This window comes from Bos grunniens, chromosome 10 (genome assembly GCF_055505025.1).
Source record: "Bos grunniens cultivar Pamir isolate PY7600 chromosome 10, Bosgru_T2T1.0, whole genome shotgun sequence".
NCBI lineage: Eukaryota > Metazoa > Chordata > Mammalia > Artiodactyla > Bovidae > Bos > Bos grunniens.
Genome location: NC_141174.1, coordinates 48,316,203 through 48,335,877, shown reverse-complemented (window position 1 = coordinate 48,335,877; position 19,675 = coordinate 48,316,203). Strand labels below are relative to the sequence as shown.

At 38.6% G+C, this 19,675-nt stretch overlaps 1 protein-coding gene across 14 annotated transcripts in view; it reads left to right on the top strand.

Moving 5' to 3' along the window:
• The window catches only part of RAB27A (RAB27A, member RAS oncogene family), a 79,948-nt gene that overhangs the window by 48,470 nt on the left and 11,803 nt on the right, over positions 1 to 19,675 (top strand). For 9 of the 14 annotated variants that reach the window (XM_086321071.1, XM_086321072.1, XM_086321075.1 and 6 more), the window contains 4 exons: positions 5,469 to 5,643; positions 10,688 to 10,773; positions 13,001 to 13,104; positions 17,229 to 17,352. In XM_086321071.1, coding sequence (XP_086177197.1) covers positions 5,491 to 5,643; positions 10,688 to 10,773; positions 13,001 to 13,104; positions 17,229 to 17,352 — 467 coding nt within the window. In that variant the 5' untranslated portion in view covers positions 5,469 to 5,490. Of the gene's footprint in view, positions 1 to 3,488; positions 3,620 to 5,468; positions 5,644 to 10,687; positions 10,774 to 13,000; positions 13,105 to 17,228; positions 17,353 to 19,675 lie in introns of those variants that run through there. The other 5 variants (XR_015134557.1, XM_086321063.1, XM_086321065.1 and 2 more) reach the window with 2 other exon arrangements.

The window sequence follows — 19,675 nt, the reverse complement described above, 5'->3', positions numbered from 1 at the left end:
ACTGATGTTGAACCTGAAACTCCAATACTTTGGCCACCTGATACGAAGAGCTGACTCATTGGAAAAGACCCCAATGCTGGGAAAGATTGAGGGCAGGAGGAGAAGGGGATGACAGAGGATGAGATGGTTGGATGGCATCACTGGCTCAATGGACATGGGTTTGGGTGAACTCCAGGAGTTGGTGATGGACAGGGAGGCCTGGCGTGCTGCGGTTCATGGGGTCACAAGGAGTCGAACACGACTGAGCGACTAAACTGATACTGAAAAATAATTCATTATTTCCATAATTGAAGAGTATAATACTTTTTTTTCTCCTGAAGAATAGGCTCCAGAGACACCACTCAGGACTTGAGTAACAAAAGTAATTTTTCGTACGAAGATGATTCTATGTGAAGACCTACCAGAATCTCAGATAAGAAACCTGTCACCATCAGTATCCTGCCAAAACCCTGAAAAATCTCTATTAACAATTTGAAGACCTGCCTGTTCCCTGAAACCTTGTATTTCTTTGCAGCTTCCTTACTGTTTAGAATTCTGGTCTCTGTTAACCCAAACCAGCCTGGTCATTGTGTCCAATTTAGGACAAACTGTAAATAGCCTCCCAATTTGCTGAATGTTCCGCCCAACTGAAATTTATATTTCATTGTTGGATCACAGATCAATGGTTTGCTGCCAGATCCTTGAGATAAGTCAGGAGGTGAGTTCTCAACCCAAGAGGCTGGTGTCACTCATCATGCCTTTTCCTACTGTTTATCATTTTCTCCTTGGACAGTGTCCTTTCTCCCAACCAGTATGCTGTACTCCAACGTGGACAAACTGTTTAGTTGTCGAAATACTATACTGTGGTGGAGATACATTTTTGAGTACAGGTTGTCTACAATTGAGGTGATTATAAATAAAAATTTAAGTTTATTGATTTGACATAAGTTTAAAACACCAAACCATTGCTTTTGGTGCTTCTGATTATCATTTTACTTTTTTAGTCTTAAACTGAACATCTGATCAGTCAACTTGGACTTTTTTTTTTATGTTTATTTTTTGGCTGCACTGGGTCTTAGTTACAACACGTGGGATCTTCAGTCTTCGTTGTGGCATGCAAACTCTTAGTTGTGGCCTGTGGGATCTAGTTCCCTGAAAGTGAAAGTGAAAGTTGCGCAGTTGTGTCTGACTCTTTACGACTCCGTGGACTATACAGTCCATGGAATTCTCCAGGCCAGAATAACTGGAATGGGTAGCCTTTCCCTTCTCCAGGGGATCTTCCCAACCGGGGGATCAAACCCAGGTTTTCCACATTGCAGGCAGATTCTTTACCGGCTGAGCCACAAGGAAAGCCCCGTGTTCCTTGACTAGGGATCATATCCAGGACCCCTGCATAGGGAACACTGAGTCTTTGCCTATGAACCACCAGGGAAGTCTCAACTTGGACTGTTTTGAACCAGTTTCTACCTTAAACTAGTTACAAGTGGTTTGATAAACTTAGAGCAACTGTGGCCCAGTTAGAGATAGATTTAATTGGTCAGTGCTAACTTGATTCAGTGAAATTTATTCTGAACCAATCAAACCTCATGTGAGTCAGTCAGAACCTGCTTGTCCATGTGAGAGCTTATTTGAGCTAGCTAAAACCAGCCTGAAGCCTATTTGAGCTCTTGAAACCAGACCTAAATGGTTAGACACATGTGGTTTTAGCCAAAGTGGCTTTAGATCAATCAGAAATGGTTTTGTAAGTAGAATGTCTTTGAACTTAACTCTTTCATTCTCAACCAGAATGAACCATTGAGGTTCTTTTGAACAAGTGTGAATTGGTTAGAATGGATTGAAGTGTTTTATGTAATTTAAACCTGATTTTAGGCTAGTTCCAACTCTTGAAAATGACATATCTACTTAAAATTAATTGAAAATGGTTAGATTTAGCCAAAAAAGAGGGTCTTCTTTTCTGACTTAGTGCACAACTCCGAGCCAGTCAGTAATCTTTTGTGTCAGAAATGCATGTTTCAAGCTTCCCAGAGGCTATTTCAAAATTGTTTTAGGTCTTCAGAGCCCCGTCGGATCTGTCCAGAGTGGGGAGAGGAGCTTGAGCCAGCATTTACTGAGTATCCAGCATCTCCCAAGCATTGTGCTGGGCACTCCACAAAGAGTGTCTCGTTCAATCCTTAGAACAATGGGGTGAAGTAGTGTACATTATCTTCTTTTTCATACAATGGAAACCTGAAAATCCAAGGTTGAAAAACATCAGAGTAGACAGTAGGTGGGAGACGTGGAATCAGTCTAGCTCTGCTTGACTTCAGAAGTCACGTGTTTCCTGTTAGGCTACCTTGTATACCAAACCTGGCCACTTAAAAAAAATATATATTTATTCATTTATTTGGCTTTGTCAGGTCTTAATCATGGTAAAATAGGATCTTTCATTGCAGCACACAGATTCTCTAGTTGTGGCACGTGGGCTCAGTAGCTCCATGGCATGTGGGATTTTAGTTTCCTGTCCAGGAATTGGATCCACATCCCCAGCATTGCAAGGTAGATTCTTAACCACTGAACTACCAGGGAAGTCCCCCATACCTGGTTGCTTCTAAGTCCAACATACATTTGTAAAAATTTGAGGAATGGCCACAAAGCTTGGGGTAGAGTAGACATTAGACTTGAAATTAGGAGACATTTGTTCTAGACTGTGCAAATGAGTTAAACTGTCTGGGTTCTGTTTTATTCTTTAGCAAACAACCCAGGAAATGGAAGGTCTGAACGTTTATTTTCAGGTAAACAAGGCAGATAATTATCTAAAGCTGTAGTCTAAAGAATATAAACTATGATTAACACCAACAGTGGTGTGTGTACCGTCAGTTGTGGTATTTCATTTGTTAACACTTCTTTTATGATGGTTTGGTTTTGAACAGACTGTTATGTATTGCTGTTACCATGAATAGAAAACAAAACCCGTGAAGACCATTTATAGACTTAGATGTGTAATTCTTCTCCCATGATAACTAAACACTTTAAATTTGGGGGCCCTAAAGATACGTTCATCTGTCTTTGAATTCCATTTAAATAGGTTTAGAGAGTTCTAGAAGAGTGTGCCATTGATGACAACATTTTCTCCTGTACCTAAAATGATACAAAAACATATTTATAGAAATGACCAACTTTTTTTCAAAATAAAGAGGAAACAAGGTAGCCACAGAAACTTCTTACATCACTCTGCTTGCAGAATTTGGAGTTGCTTTCTGCTTTCTCATTTATTTGGAGGGGAACCGCCCCCCCAAAATGGTTCGATGTTATCTGGACCTACTTTTCAATTCTTATCTCTTATTTATGAATAACTTGGAGCCAGTCAGATGCTGTGATGAGACATGCTAGTCTTTATTTGCACCCAAGTGGTCATCTTCTGGAGAAGCGTTCTGCTGCACACCATCAATACTGGCCAGCTGCACCTGTGAGTACAGACGCTGTAAATGGAAAACCATCATCTGCGCTGTGTCACTCTTTACAGTGTGCAAACAGAGTGCTGGATGTTTGTAGAGGCTTTGCCCTTAGTGGCTGACCAGCCATATCTGAATGTGAGGTCGTAGCTCTGCACTAAGGCTGCAGCCGCTCTTGGGAATCAGAATTCAGGATTTTTGAGCATAAGGTGAGTCACCAAATTGAGGATGGGCTAGGGGAGGCAACCTTGAAAAGTCAGTGAATGTCCTTGGCTGAGCTTTTATTAATTTTATGTATCTATAGGAATAATCCAATAGGAAGCATTGAGAATTGTGGTAAAGTTTCTGGATAGGAGCTGACAGAATGAAAAGGGGCCAATGAGAGGGAAATCAGCAGCATTTTTTTCCCTTTGTTTTGGCTACACTGAGTCTGTATTGCAGTGCATGGGCTCTTCATTGCCACATGTGGGCTTTCTCTAGTTGTGGCATGCAGGGGCTTCTCTAGTTGCAGCACATGGGCTTAGTTGCCTGGCAACATGTGGGATTTTAGCTCCCCCACCAGGGATCAAACCTGTATCCCCTGCATTGGAAGGTGATTCTTAACCACAGGGGAGGTCCCCCAAACCAGCAGAGTTTAATGCAGGACTTATAATTTGTATGTGGATAGGTAAATGTGTATGTTGAATGGGCAGATAGCATTAGCATTGTCAGTGATAACAGGATGATTGGTTTTCTGATTTTCAAGAGGGTTTATTGGTATTAGAAATGGGAGGATAAAAAGAAGTAAGCTTTCCCTGAAGATAGACTGTTTCCAGTCAGATTAATACTTTGAATAGTTTGAATCTATTTAAAGGATTAAAAATAAATTTTGAAAAGTGCTGATTGCAAAAGATAAAAGGTAACCATGGTTAGGTCTTGCTATACAAACAAGAATATTTATTCTCAAAGGTAGACTTGTTTTGGCCAGTGCTGAAGAGCTGAATTGGTAGCATTTCCTATAGACTATCAAGGCAAGTGTAGGTAAATGAGCCCTTCATGGTGGAACTCAGTTCTCAAGTAAGCAGTGATATTCCAGAAAAATCTGATTTAATATGTAGTAGGAGAAGGCAATGGCAACCCACTCCAGTACTCTTGCCTAGAAGATCCTATGGGCGGAGGAACCTGGTAGGCTGCAGTCCATGGGGTCGCTAGAGTCGGACACGACTGAGCGACTTCACTTTCACTTTTCACTTTTATGCATTGGAGAAGGAAATGGCAAGCCACTCCAGTGTTCTTGCCTGGAGAATCCCAGGGACGGGGGAGCCTGGTGGGCTGCCGTCTATGGGGTCGCACAGAGTTGGACACGACTGAAGCGACTTAGCAGCAGCAGCAGCAGGTGACAATAATAACATGTGAGGAAGCTGCAAACCAAGTTTTATTAGCATTATCTTTGAAGGAACTGTAATGACGTGAAAATGCATAGGATAAATGAAATTGCCTAGATGTCCAAGAGAGAAACCAAGGATATAGCACTAGGAGACTTTGAAAAAGGAGGTACAGTTGGGACCACTTGCACTCTAAGAATTATTATTATTCCTATAGCATTCTCTTTGGAGAAGGAAATGGCAATTTACTCCAGTGTTCTTGCCTGGGAAATCCCGTGGACAGAGGAGCCTTGCAAGCTATTCAGTCCATGGGGTCCAAAAAGAGTCAGATACAACTTAAGGACTAAACAACAACAAACATTCTCTTTCTTCCTTTGTTTTGTTACTTTTATTATACATGATATTCATGTAAGATAGTGACCATTATGTTCTTGATTTTCATTCTCAGTTGGAATTTTTGTCTTAAGGGTACTATAACAGCATAGCACAGTTCAGTAGCATCTTATCTAGCAACTGATTAAGTCTTTGGGACAGTGAATAATATCTAACCCTTTCTTCACAGAACCCTTAGGCATATAAGTGTTATGTAGGAGTACTTGTTGAACTGGATATTAAAAGAAGTCACTTTATTAGCAGAGGATTCTAATATTTTCTGATGAGTTTTGGTAAATATGCGTTTGTTTGTATTTTTCAGGTGACCCACTGAGTTCTTCATTATGTTTGATGGAGACTATGATTACCTCATCAAGTTTTTAGCTCTGGGAGACTCAGGAGTAGGGAAGACCAGTGTGCTTTATCAGTACACAGATGGTAAATTTAACTCCAAATTCATCACAACAGTCGGCATTGATTTCAGGGAAAAGAGAGTGGTAAGTTCTGCATCCTTCCATATAAAAATGTAATCTCTGAGTCAACCTTTGCCTGTCTGTTTTATTTACTTCATAGGAATTAGGAGGACAAAGGTTGGAATCTAAAATTAAAGGGTGCATATGAAAGTGTATTATGTTCAGTCTGAGCAATGTGATTAAAGGCTGTAACTGAGGACACTTCAAAGTAAAAGTGAAGATTTTTAAAAAATTTCCTTGATATACTTTTGGCTGGTATCTTCCTTCTGAATTATAAAAAGTGATTTGTCTACCTTTATTATGAAGCTTGCAAACCACCCTGCTCATTTTAATGGCTTTTCTCTTAATTAAGGCCTCAGCAGTCCCATTCACTAGGTGGCAGAACTCACTGACCCCACCAGGAATGTGAGGTTTAAGTACGGGTGGGAATGAGTGTGCATATGGATCTGGGAGGTACCAAAAGAACAGTAGGGTTCTGCAGAATAAGAGAAGAGGTTCTTTTTTAACAATTGTATTTATTTTTTTTAAAGGACTGCAAGACAAGTTATTCTGGGGGTAGACAAGAAGTCAGGAGGTTGGTGTGTCCAGGAACTACATTTCTTACTAAAAAAGCAACCATTCCCATAAAGCAGGTCACAAGTAGTCAGGAAGACTAAGGACAAAGAGGCTTTGGTGGAGCACATTCTACTTGGGAAATATGCAGTTTCTGGCTTTGAGGACAGAAGAATTCATTCTTTCTGATCCACCCCAAGTCTTTTATTCCACTACCAGAATTCTTTTCTTCTATGACCACTGTTTTGTTTTGTTTTGTTTTAAAATTATTTTTAAATTAAGGTATAGTTGATATACAGTATTGTATAAGTTTCAGGTGTACCATATAGTGATTTACAATTTTTAAAGGTTATATTCCATTTATAGTTATTATAAAATATTGGCTATATTCTCTGTTTTGTACAATATATCCTTGTAGCTTATTTTATACCTTTGTCTTTTTCATGATTATTTTGGGATGCTTGCAATTTCAAATGAATTTTAGGGTCATCTTATTAATTTCTACAAAGAAACCAGCTGAAATTCTGACATGGATTGCACTGAATCTGTAGAACAATTTGGGGAGTGCATGTGTGCTCAGCTGTGTCAGACTCTTTGTGGCCCCATGGCCTGTATAGTCCACCAGGTTCCTCTGTCCATGGAATTTTCCAGGCAAGAATACTGGAGTGGGTTGCCATTTCCTACTCCAAGGGATCTTCCTGACCCAGGGATTGAACCCGCATCTCCTGCATTGGCAGGCAAATTCTTTACCACTCTGCCACCTAGGAAGCATTCATATCTTAATAATATTAAGTCTTCTGATTTGTGAACATGGATTTTTTTGCCATTTAGATCTTCTTTAATTTCTTTCAACAATATTTTGTAGCTTTCAGAATATATTTTATACTTTTTAAATTAAATTTATTCCTAAGTATCTTAATTTTTTATGCTATTGTAAATTGTTTCCTTAATTTTATTTTTGAATTATTCTTTGCCAGTGTATAGAAATACAACTTATTTTGTAAGTTGAGCTTGTATACTGGAACACTACTGAACTTGTTTATTGTTTCTAATATAACCTGCATGTGTGCCAGTGTAGGGAGTGTCTGTATCTGTGTGTGTATCTGTGTGTTTATTCCTTAGGATTTCCAATATACAAGATCCTCCTATCTTCTGTTATACTTCTTTCTTTCCAAGTGGGATATACTTTCTTTTTTCTTTTTGGTCTAATTGCCCTGATGAATGCCTCCAGTAAAATGTTGAGTAGAAATGTTGAAGGAGAACATCTTTGTCTTGTCTTTGATTTAAGGAGAAAACATTCGGTCACCACAAAGTATAATAGAAGCTGTGCATTTTTCATAGATGGTGTTCTTCAGGTCCAGGATGTTATCTTCTATTCCTAATTGTTGAGCATTTTTATTATGAAAGGTGTTGGATTTTTTCAAGTGCTTTTTCTGTATCTGTTGAGATGATTGTGTGATTTTAGTCCTTTATTCTAGAACTGTTCTGTTCCATTATAAATCGATATTGATTGGTTTTTGTATGTTAACCCAACCTTGTTCTTATGATAAATTCCACTCAGTCATGGTATATAATCCTTTTTATATGTTGTTGGATTCTGTTTGCTAGTATTTTGGTGTCTGTATTCAAAATGGATATTGGTCTATAGTTTTTTTTTTCCCCTCATAGCTTTGTTTTTGGTGTCAGGATAATAAAGCCCTCATAGAATGAAGTGGGGAAATCTTTTCTGTATTTTGAGAGTTTGGGAAGGATTGATGTTAATTCTAAACATTTGATAAGATTCACTAGTGAAGACATTTGGGCCTGGTCTTTTCTCTGTGAGAAGTTACTTTTATTATGAATTCAGTCTTCTTACTGGCTATATGTCTCTTTAGATTTTCTATTTTTTCTTGAGTTAGTTTCAATTGTTTGTGTCTAGAAATTTCTCCATTTCTTCTAAGCTATCCAATTTTTTGGCGTACGGTTGTTCATACTATTCCTTTATAATCTTTTTATATATTTAAAGTTGGTAGTGTTGTCCTTTCATTTCTGATTTTAAGAATTTGAATCTCCTATTTTTATTCTTAGTCTAACTAAAGGTTTATCAATTTTCTTAAGCTTTTCAAAGAAAAGATAATTTATTTCCACTCTAATCTTGATTATTCTTTCCTTCTGTTTGCTTTGGATTTAGTTTACTTTTATTTTTCTAGTTCTTTAAGGTTGAAGTTTAAGTTATTGATTTGAGATCTTTCTTGTTTTTTAATGTAGGTGTTTACCGCTATACATTTACCTCTGAGCACTGCTTTGGCAGTGAAGCTACTTTTTGTATGTTGTGCTTTTCACTCATCTAAAAATGCTTTCTAGTTCCCATTAGGTTTCTTCTATGACGCATTGGCTGTTTAAGACTGTATTGTTGAATTTCCACATACTTATGAATTCCCCAAATTCCTTTCTGTAAGTGATTTCTAATCTTTTTTTAAAACCACATTATGGTTAGAAAATATATTTTGTATAACTTTAGTCTCTTAAACTTGTCAAGACTTGTTCGATGACCTAACGTAAGGTCTGTCCTTGAGAATGTTTCACATGTGCTTGAGAAGAATGTGTGTTTTGCAGTTGCTGGGTGAGGTCCTCTATAGATGTCTATATTATGACTAGTTGACTTAGAGTGCTCTGCAGCTCTTCTGTTTCCTTGTTCATCTGCTTGCTTGTTTTATCCATTATCAAAAGAGTGTTGAAGTTTCTAAATATTGTCAAATTGTTTATTTCTCTCTTTTTATCTGTATGTATTCTTAATGGTAACTACATGACCCTTTTATCATTATAAAATATCCTTTTTGTCTCTTTTTGTCTTCAAGTCTATTTTGTCTCATATTAGTATAACTGTAGCTCTCTTTTGGTTATTGTTTGCATGACATTGTATTTTTTTCATTCTTTTCCTAACAATCTTTTTGTGTTTTTGAATCTAAAGTATGTCTTTTGTAGATAGCATATAGTTGGATCACATCTTTAAATCTATTCTGCTAACCCTTGCCTTTCAGTTGGAATCTTCAATCCATTTACTTTCAATATAATTACTAAAAAAGGAGGGTTTATGTCTGCCATTTTGCTACTTATTTTCTATATGTCTTTTTTTTTTGTTCTGTTACTTCTTGGCACCCTCTTTATTTTGTGTTATATAGACATTTTCTAGTATACCATTTAAATTCCCTTCTCACTTTTTATTTTTTGAATTGTTTTCTTAATAGTTCCCCTGAGGATTAAAATTGTCATCTTAATTTTTAACAGTCTAGTTTGGATTAATACCCACTTAATTTCAATGCCATACTCTGCTCTTATATGGCTCCATATCCTGCCAATTCCTTTTCACTGTTATTGTCATACAAATTGCATACATATTGCATCTTTATGTACTGTGTACCTATCTACACGAGTTTATAATTATTGCTTTATGAAATTGTGTTTTATCAGATGCAGAAAAGAGTTATGAAAAACCATTTATATTGTCTTTTGTATTGACTCATGTAGTTACCTTTACTGGTGCTCTTTATTTCTTAGTGTGAATTTGAATTACTGCCTAGTGTCTTTTCATCTCAGCCTGAAGCTCAGTCTTTTGTTACTTCTTGCAGGGCAGTTCTTCTGGCAATGAATTTTATGTTTTTGTTTATCAGAGGATGTTTTAAGTTCCCTTTTAATTTGAGGGATAGCTTTGCTGGAAATAGGATTCTCGGTTTGTAGTCTTTTTCCTTTCAGTACTTTTTATTGTCCTACTGCCTTTTGGCCTCCATTTTTATTTGTTTGTTTCTTAATGATAAATCAGTTCTTAGTTTTATTGAGATCCCTTATATGTATTGAATCACTTTTCTCTTGCTGCCTTAAAAATTCTGTCTTTTGATTTTTGACAGTTTGGTGATATGTCTAGTCAGTATCAGAAAGTTTATGCTTCTTGAAGTTCATTGAGTTTCTTAAATGCACATAAATATTTTTCATCAGATTTTGGAAGTTTTTGGCTGTTATTTCCACAAGTATTTTTTATGCCTCTTTCTGTCTTTCCCCCTGTCCCACCAAATAATATATTACTTGTACATTTTTTAATATATTTATAAACATATATTATGTGCTTACACATTATAATGAAGAGCCAATTCAATGAAAAAGACCCTAACTCTGTGAAAGATTGAGAGCAGGGGAGAAAGGGGCAACAGATTGGATGGTATCATCGATTCAACAGACATGAGTTTGAGCAAGCACCAGGAGATAGTGAAGGACAGGGAACCCTGGCATGCTGTAGTTCATGGGGTCACAAAGAGTCAGACACGGCTGAGTGACTGAACAACAAAAATGTGCTTACATCATTTAATACAAATTATTGTGTTATCCAGAGACAATTATTTGAAATAAAATATAAATAAGATTGTATTCCAGATGGAATTTTCTTTAGAAGTTTAGATACTTAGGGGAGTTATACTGAATAGCTAATTGAGAAGAGTTCACCAGTCTCAGAAGTTCTCTTTTCTTTTTCATTTTGCCATTTTAGGTGTACAGAGCCAATGGGCCAGATGGAGCTGTTGGCAGAGGTCAGAGAATCCACCTGCAGTTATGGGACACAGCTGGACAAGAGAGGTATGAGATCTTCAGTCATGTGCTCTTTGCTGGAACAAAGGGGAACAACAATTGCGCTCTTCACACAGTGACCTGAGCAGGAAAAGGCCAACTGATTCGTTGATATGCACCTGGATAAGCCATGCTGCCAAATTAGCAGGAAATTTATCAGTCTGAAATGATAATAGTGGCTTTATTTCATACAAGGTCAAAGGGAAAATGAATCCTTTTAAAAATGGATGCTTTTACTTATGGACTTCTTTCTTTTTCTCCCCCTTTTTAAAAACCTGTATACTTGTCTCCATTTACTTTTGTTTACTCAACCACAAAGAAAGCTAGAGTTGCATGCATTTCCTTACCTGATTATTGGAACCTAGTATAAAAATCTTGTTGGAATTAATTTATATGATCAGAGGTTGCTTGACAAAAATGTCACATGAAATCTTCATATAAAGTTACTTTTTTTGATTGAAATATAGTTGATTTACAGTGTTGTGTTAATTTCTGCTATACAGTAAAGTGATACAGTTATACAATTATATACATTCTTTTTTATATTATTTTCCATTATGGTTTATCACAGGGTATTGAGTATAGTTCCCTGCACTATACAACAGAACCTTGTTGATTATCCATTGTCTGTATAATAGGCTGGATCTGCTAGTCCCAAACTCCCAATCTGTCCCTCCCCCACATACCCCTCCCTTTAAACAGGTCTGTTTAAAGTTGGTAAAAGAAAATATAAAAAAAAAATAAAAATAAAAAATAAAGTTGGTTTCAGTTAGCTACAGCTGTGTTATCTCTCACAATTTCCTTAAAGGATTTTATTTGTTTGTTTAACTTTTTCTTATGGAAAACTCCAAGTATATACAGAAGTAGAGAGGCGAGTACAGTGAAATTAGGTACTGACTTACCAGTTTCAACAAACATCAGGTTGTGGCCCATCTTACTTCGTGTATATCCTTCACCTCTTCTCACTACCCCTGCCCCACAATTATTTTGAAGCAAATTCCAAATATCGAACTGTTTCTTTTGTAACTATTTTGGTACATATCTCTGAAAGATGAGTACTCTTTTTGTAAAAACATGGATTAGAAATGTTTGAGAACACTTAAAATAGCTAATTAAAGGACAAATTCTTAACCAGTATTTTCTTCTCTGGAGCCCATGCCTGTCAGCTGCAGGCTTTGCATGAAGGCAAAATGAGAGAAAACCTACTGCGAGAGAGAGAGGCACAGAGATGGCAGGATAAATCCTTGGTGCATACATGTGTGTGCTCAGTTGTGTCCAACTCTTTGTGACCCCATGGGCTGTGGCCCACCAGGCTCCTCTGTCCAAGGAATTTTCTAGGCAAGAATATTGGAGCAGGTTACCGTTTCCTGTGTCAGGGGATCTTTCCCACCCTGGGATCAAAGCTGCATTTTTTGCATCTTCTGCATTGGCAGGCAGATTCTTTACCACTGGGCCACTTGGGAAGCCCAAATCCTTGGTGGAGAGGGTACAAAGAAAGGGGAAATTGAGTCTGATTACCATCACCCTAAAGCAAAGAATGGTTCTCAGGGATAAGGGATTTCTGTAGAGACTGAAATTAAAAGGTCATGAATGGAACACATTGTGATAACCAAGTCAGGCTTTCACAGGATGGGGACGACACATACACAGCAAGCACCATTGCTTTTGGCCTATTTAACTTTTAATTGTACAATAAATTCTTGGCTGAGACAAAGAGATCATGAGCTAGTTCTTGGTATCCCTGTCCAGAAGGCTGGTTTTTCAAATCACATGGCTTATTAACACATAAACTTCTACCAGTTAGATAAATAACTTATTATACACATTTGGAATATCATCATCTAATTTGTTAAATTTAAAAAAGTTACTTTTTATTTTAAAAGAAAATTGCAATAACTTGGCATTTTCGAAAGTCTGTATATGTTTTCAAATATTTTTTCTTGTTCTAAATACCTATTTACTATATTTTTAAGATACTCAGTGTCATTGATTATGTACCTAATTTTACACTGTTGAAACTATTATATAATAGCCTAATTCAGTAAACCTTGTGCAAGTAAGATCTATGCATAGTGTGCATGTATAATGCGAAGTTAGTAGAAACGATGGCATGTTGTTTAACATCTGACTTGTTATTGATGAACTGTTGTAAAAGGCTTGAGGGGACTGCTGGTGGCTTTGTGTTTCAAAGAGTAGGGGTGTGGTTTAGGTGACCAGTCTGCTTTTATGTTCCCAGGTTTCGTAGCTTGACAACTGCCTTCTTCAGAGATGCTATGGGGTTTCTTCTGCTTTTTGATCTGACAAATGAGCAGAGTTTTCTCAATGTCAGAAACTGGATAAGTAAGTAGTATTGTCTCCCTGCCTGTTTCTTCCCACTCCCACCAGGAGCCCACCAGGCTCCTCTGTCCATGGGATTTTCTAGGCAAAAGTACTGGAGTGGGGTGCCATTGCCTTCTCCGAAACCCCTACTACATAACAATTTCTTATAGTTTCAGTGTTATGAAAGGGTAATGGGCTGTAATTTTTATAGCAGAAAACCTTGTTTCTAAAAATGAGTTTTGAAATAAGTAATTGATGAATGCCTTGTGGTTTTCAAAGCATTTTCACATAGTTTGTGTCCAGTCCCCGTGTTCCCCCCATGAGGAGATCTAGGGAGGTGGTGTATCCTCATTTTAGGATAAAGATGCTTAGCCTTATAGAGTAATAGCCTTGCCCAAGGACGTGGAGCTCTTGGCTTTTGATTTAGTGGCCTTTTTGGGGATGGGGGGATTCAGTGGCTTTTTATGCTCTTTCTCAACTAAACTAATCACTAAGAGTTGAAGAGCTATTTAGTACTTTAAATATAGGTTCCCCGGGTTAGTCATGCTTACTGGGCTTCACTTTGTTAAGTGCCTGTCTGAGTCACGCACCCTTTTGGCTGAATGGCAGTGACTATTTCTAATTGCTTATCCTCGTTCAGTTCTGGGGCTTTCTTAAGCACTTTCCAAGGATTGTTGTAAGAGATGGGCTCATAGAATCTTAGCACAGGAAGAGCATCAACCCACCTATTTTTCACTGGGAGAAACCGAAACTCTGGACAAGGTAAATCTCATCCATTTGGGCTTCATGGCTAGTTACATGAAGGATAAAATCATGTGAAATTCTGTGTATTATTTTGTGTTTTCCTTATAGTGTAAAAGAATTCTTCTTGCTCAGTTAGGCAAAGAAAACATACATATTGGAGATTTCATGTCTTCAGTGTAAAGTATTCACTGTCAGAAAGATTCAGTGTCAGATGTATTAATAATAAATCTTAATTAGGAATAAAAATTTAATTATATATATTTTTTATTTTTCCTCTGTTAGTAGTTTGAATATTAGGGGATCATTCTTCTTTGGGGGGGTCAAATTAAATATATATTTAATGTATATTGTAATATTTAATGTATTTTGTATGTTTAATGTATTTTATATATATAAATTATATATATATATATACACACACAAGCATATATGTATGTGTACACATATATACCATGTGTACATATATACCATGTGTACATATATACCATGTGTACACCATATACCAATGGTGGATAGCAGAACAGAGGCAGTATTGCATTGAACCAGTAACTGAGTCCTGGGTGCTGAAGGCAGAGACCAGGTCTGCACTCTCTGCTTCTCCAGAGATGCATTGCAGTCCTTTCTCTCTTGAACCCAGATCTCTCCTGTCCTCATGGGAAACGGGTAAGAGTCCCAAGTTGATCCCTGCTGAGCTTAGGAGACTGAACAGAGATCTGTGTCCTCTGGGCCTGAATTTGAAATCAAAGAGGAATCACTTAGTGTTGTCTTACTCACCTGTCCTTCTGGAGCTTAAGTATGAACCAGTTGTGCCCACAGGCAGCATGTTTTGTAGGGAAACTCCAAAGTAGCCTATATTTCTAAACTGTTCTTCTGTAGCCTCACATAAGTGGGACAAGAGCCCAACAAGTATATTTTTAACATATTTTTGCCTTTATATTTTAATTCCTATTATTCCCTCTGTCTGAAAAGCCCTCTCCATACTCACTCCCATTGTCTTAAAAATTTAGAGTTCAATTTACTCTTTAAAATCTGACAAAATATGGCCCCCATGAAATTTTCTGTGATAACTTTGTTGAATTAAATTTTTTCTCTCCTCTTTAAAAAAATTATATTAAAATATAGTTGATTTACAATGTATTAGTTTCAAGTGTACAGCAAAATGAATCAGTTGTACATGTATCCATTCTTTATTTTTTAAAGATCTTTCTCCATAAAGGCCATTACAGAATATTGAGTCGAGTTCCCTGTGCTATACAGCAGACTCTTATTATCTATTTTATATATCCTGTGCTGTGCTTAGTCGCTCAGTCATGTCCGACTCTTTGCAACCCCATGGACTGCAGCCCACCAGGCTCCTCTGTCCATGGGGATTCTCCAGGCAAGAATACTGGAGTGGATTGCCATACCCTCTTCCAGGGGATCTTCCCAACCCAGGGATTGAACCCAGGTCTCCCACATTGTAGGCAGATTCTTTACCATCTGGGCCAGTGGGGTGTGTATGTCAGTTTTATTCCTCTCAATTAGAGTTAAGCCTCCTATTGTGTTTTTTACTACTTACACATGATCCTTACCACATACCATATCAAGTTGTAGTTATTTATGTATGTGCTTTTTTTGTGTGAGATATTTTAAAAGAATTCATAAATTTATTTTTTATATAAATAATTCACAACCTTTGTAGAAAAGTTAGGAAAAAAGAAAAATGATCAATTGTCATACTTCCCAGACTCCTCAAAATAAATACTATTAAACATCATTACAGGTAATAAACAACATCTCTAAATGCTTTATTGCATTAAAAGAATGATTTTCAAGTGTGAGCATGCATCTAGATCCCCCCAGAGAACTTGTTAAAACAGATTCCAGACCTCAAACCCAGCCTTCCTGCTTCAGTAGATATGGGGTGGTACCTGAGAATTTGCATTTCTAGTAAGTTCCCAGGTGATGGTTGTTAGGCTGCTGGTCCATGGACCTTACCTGAAGACTAACTGAATTAACTCATTTAACCTTTACCTTACCCCTATGAAGTAAATACTGTCATTGTCTTCATTTAAAGATGGGGAAACTGAGGCACAGAGTGGCCATGTAACTTCCTCAAGGCCACACAGCTAGTCAATGGCATAGCCAGGATTCAGCTTTAAACACCTTCAGTCCTGAGTTCATTTTCATAACCTTGACACTGAACGGGTAAGGTGTTAACAGAGCACTGAACTTCCCTGGAGGCCAGAAAGGTTCCACAGTAGAAGTGACTGAGAGGCAAGTTGTAAAGGAAGTAGGGGATGTCCCTGAAGGAAGGCTGTGTTTGGTTATTCAGGGTCTAGGGACAGAATGCATAACAGCCTGGAGACCGAAAGGATGTGGCTGTTGGAAACGGTACAGTTTGGTCTTGCCTGTATAGGTCCTGTTCCCCGCTTCCGTCCCGTGAGGGCAAAGGGCAGTGCCCTGAAATTCTGCACCAAGTATCAGGCCTCCATTATTGCTCAGTAAATACTGACTGACTTGACTTTCTCATGATAAGATATAATGAACATGACTTGATAATGAGGAACTAATGGTTAACCATGATAAAAAATAAATTAGGCCATACATTTTTGAGGATGTCTTATTGGGCAAGTTTGGGTTACTTTAATTTCACTGTGAGGCATGATGAGTATGAAATAAGACTTATTTTCCTTATTTGGGAGATTAAACTCTTTAGCTTAGTTGAAGTTCCCTTGCTTTTATTACTGTTAATATGCCTACTAACAGATTTTCATGTGAAAAGAAATAGAAGCTACAGAGTGAGAATTGTAGTCTTGTGCTTCTTGGGTCTGGTGACAGAATCATTGACTATATATTCTGGGTTTTCTGTCTTCATTTGATCCTATATTTTGTTTGTTTCAGATAAATTGATTCTGCCTTAGGATAATAGAAAAATGTGAAAAATATTTCAGATAGAAATAGGTTTATAGAAAGACAATTCATTTTTAAAATGCCACTGCTGTAGAGAGAAAATATATGAAAAACAGAGCTTTAAGGTTAGTCATGAGCACTAGGAAATCCTCCAAGTGTGCTTTTTTCTTTTCAAATGATCTTCATAAAGAAAATAGCTATCTGGTATGTGTGTGTGTGTGTGTGTGTGTACGTAAGTTTTGGAGGGATAACAAGTTCTCCCATTCCTCTCCAATATAAATAAGCTGGAGTATGTGCATAAGGGCAGGATTAGTTTTACATCTCTGCCCCATCCATTTAGTTTTATAGCTTGGGGTATTGGTGTTTTGAAAGCATTACAGAGAATTATGCACTTCCTTATATCTGTATATCCATTTACAGTTATAAAGCAGTTTTGCATATATTCTGCACTGATCATAGACTTATATTACTTAACTATAATAAATTTTCTTATCTTCTTCTACTAATAGGTCAGCTACAAATGCATGCATATTGTGAAAACCCAGATATAGTGTTATGTGGGAATAAGAGTGATCTGGAAGACCAAAGAGTAGTAAAAGAGGAAGAAGCCAGAGGACTTGCAGAGAAATACGGGTGAGTATTTTGGGGGAGGATCTACAGCACAAATTTCTGATGCAAGCATTGGCACGTGAATGGGTAACAAAAAGGGCAAAAGCAAAAAACTGAGAGGGATGTAGGCCTTGGGAGGAGGTGTCAAACACTCCTTTGCATATTAATATAACATGATTTGGGAACCGTAGAAAAAGCCATTGGTGAGGGCCTTCATTCAGTGCTTCAGTACCATTTTCTCAGTCTCTTGGTGTTTGAAGAAAGACAGCTTCAAGGACAAACACCCTAACTGTGTAAGGCCTCCTTTCCAAGATGCAGGTACAAGATGCCCAGGTTAAGGAAATTCTGTATATTTATTCAGTGAGGAAAATTCAAAGCCAGTCCATATTCTGCTTTGGCAAGTTCCAGGATACAAGAAGGCCTTCTTGGCCTTGAAATACCTATGCTGGTGGAGGAGTGTGAAGATCTCCTTTGGTTTAAGCTTTTTTTTGTTGTGTGTGCTTAGTCACTTCAGTCATGTCTGACTTGCAGGCCCCATGGATTGTAGCCCTCCAGGCTCCTCTGTCTATGGGATTCTCTGGAGCAAAGATACTGGATTGAGTGGCCATGCCTTCCTCCAGGGAATCTTCCTGACCCAGGGATTGAACCTGTGTCTCCTGTACTGCAGGGATTCTTTACCACTGAGCCACTGGGGAAGCCCCATTTTTGTGGTGGAGAGTCAGCTAAATACTGTCTTCCTCCTTGAGCTCAGGGGGTAGGATCACAGTAGCAGCAACATTAATGGACATGATAGAAGGGGTCAGCCACTGCTCAATAAAGTATACAAAGCAATTTGTGCTGTACTTTCTTCCTCCAATATAATGAGAATGCAAATGCGCATGTAATACTCTTATTATCAGTGGGAGACAGCAAGTAGGGTAGAGAAGGAAGGGGAGGGAGGGAGAAAGAGAAAGGAAGAGAGAAGGGTGGTGTGGGTGGTGCACTGTGTGTGGAGGGTGTTACCGCCTAGTGGCCTCTGTTGTTAGACAAATCCAAGGAAGCTAGAGGAGGGACTTGGCCTTTTTATCGTGTGAACCCTGCGTTTTTCTTTTTTGGGCTGATAGAGTTCAGAAAGCACTCAAGGATGGGGTTTACACTGGAGAGGGAGTGGAAGGATAGGTTGACTGGGCAGGAAGGAACCAAGAGTCTGGAGAGATTTGAATACTAGGGAAGAAGAGTAGACTTGATCTGCAGGGGCTCAGGAAGTTGCTGAAGGCCTTTGAACGTGGAGTGCTGTTATGAGTACTTCCCCAGGTCGGTCTGGGGCGATGGGGAGGATGGAGTGGAGAGCTCCTGGGCAGTCCCTGTGAAGGGTTGCTGAGTGTCTGATGCTGAGGCCCTTAGGATGGGCAGTCAGAAGGGAAGGTGGATTTGAAGTGGGGAGAGCCAGAACCAGCTGGGACCATGACCACGGACTGAAGCTGTGTCAGTCCCTGTTGCTTCTGACCTGGATGGTATGGGTGCCCAACAGAAGCCAGTGCTCTTTGCACAGAGCTAAACACAAACACACCTGGCCCAGAAGCTGGAGGAGCTAAAGGAGGATCTAGGGGAAGGTGGAAAAGGAGACAGGTCTGGTTGCTGGTTTGTGCCAATGAGATGAGCCAGCAAATAAGCGACAAAATGTGAGTGCCGCAGAATGGCTGCTGCTTCACTTCTGCCCTGCGTCTCTCTGTGGTCCACCTTAACTGCAAAGGGAGTTCTGGGAAGTGTTATTCAATCTAGACAAGTTGACAGATCATAAAGCTACCACAGATAGAGAGTGGGGCTGGGCATTGGTGTCTTTTAAAAACTCTCCATGTGGTTTTTTTTTTTTAAAGCAATGGTCCCACTGACTTTTATTTATTTATTTATTTTTAATTAATTTAATTTTTGGCTGCACTGTGCCTTCATTGCAGCATGTGGGCTTTCTCTAGTTGCAGCAAGTAGGAGCTACTCTTTAGCTGCGGTGCACAGGCTTCTCATTACAGTGGCCTCTCTTGTCGGGGAGCCCGGGCTCTAGGTTCATGGGCTTCAGTAGCTGTGGCACATGGGCCCAGTAGTTGTGGCCCTTGGGCTTAGTTGCCCCATGGCATGTGCTGTTTTCTTAGACCAGGGATTGAACCCACATCCCTTGCATCGGCAGGTGAATTCTTAACCATTGGACCACCAGGGAAATCCCTCCATATGATTTTTGGAGCAGAACTTGAGAACCTCTGACTGAGGTGATTCTGAAGTGGGGGCTGACCAAGCTCTGTGGGCAATTCTGATCACCTGATATGCCCACTTCTATCTTGATAGTCACTTTTGTAAAGTAGTGGAAGGAAGAGGG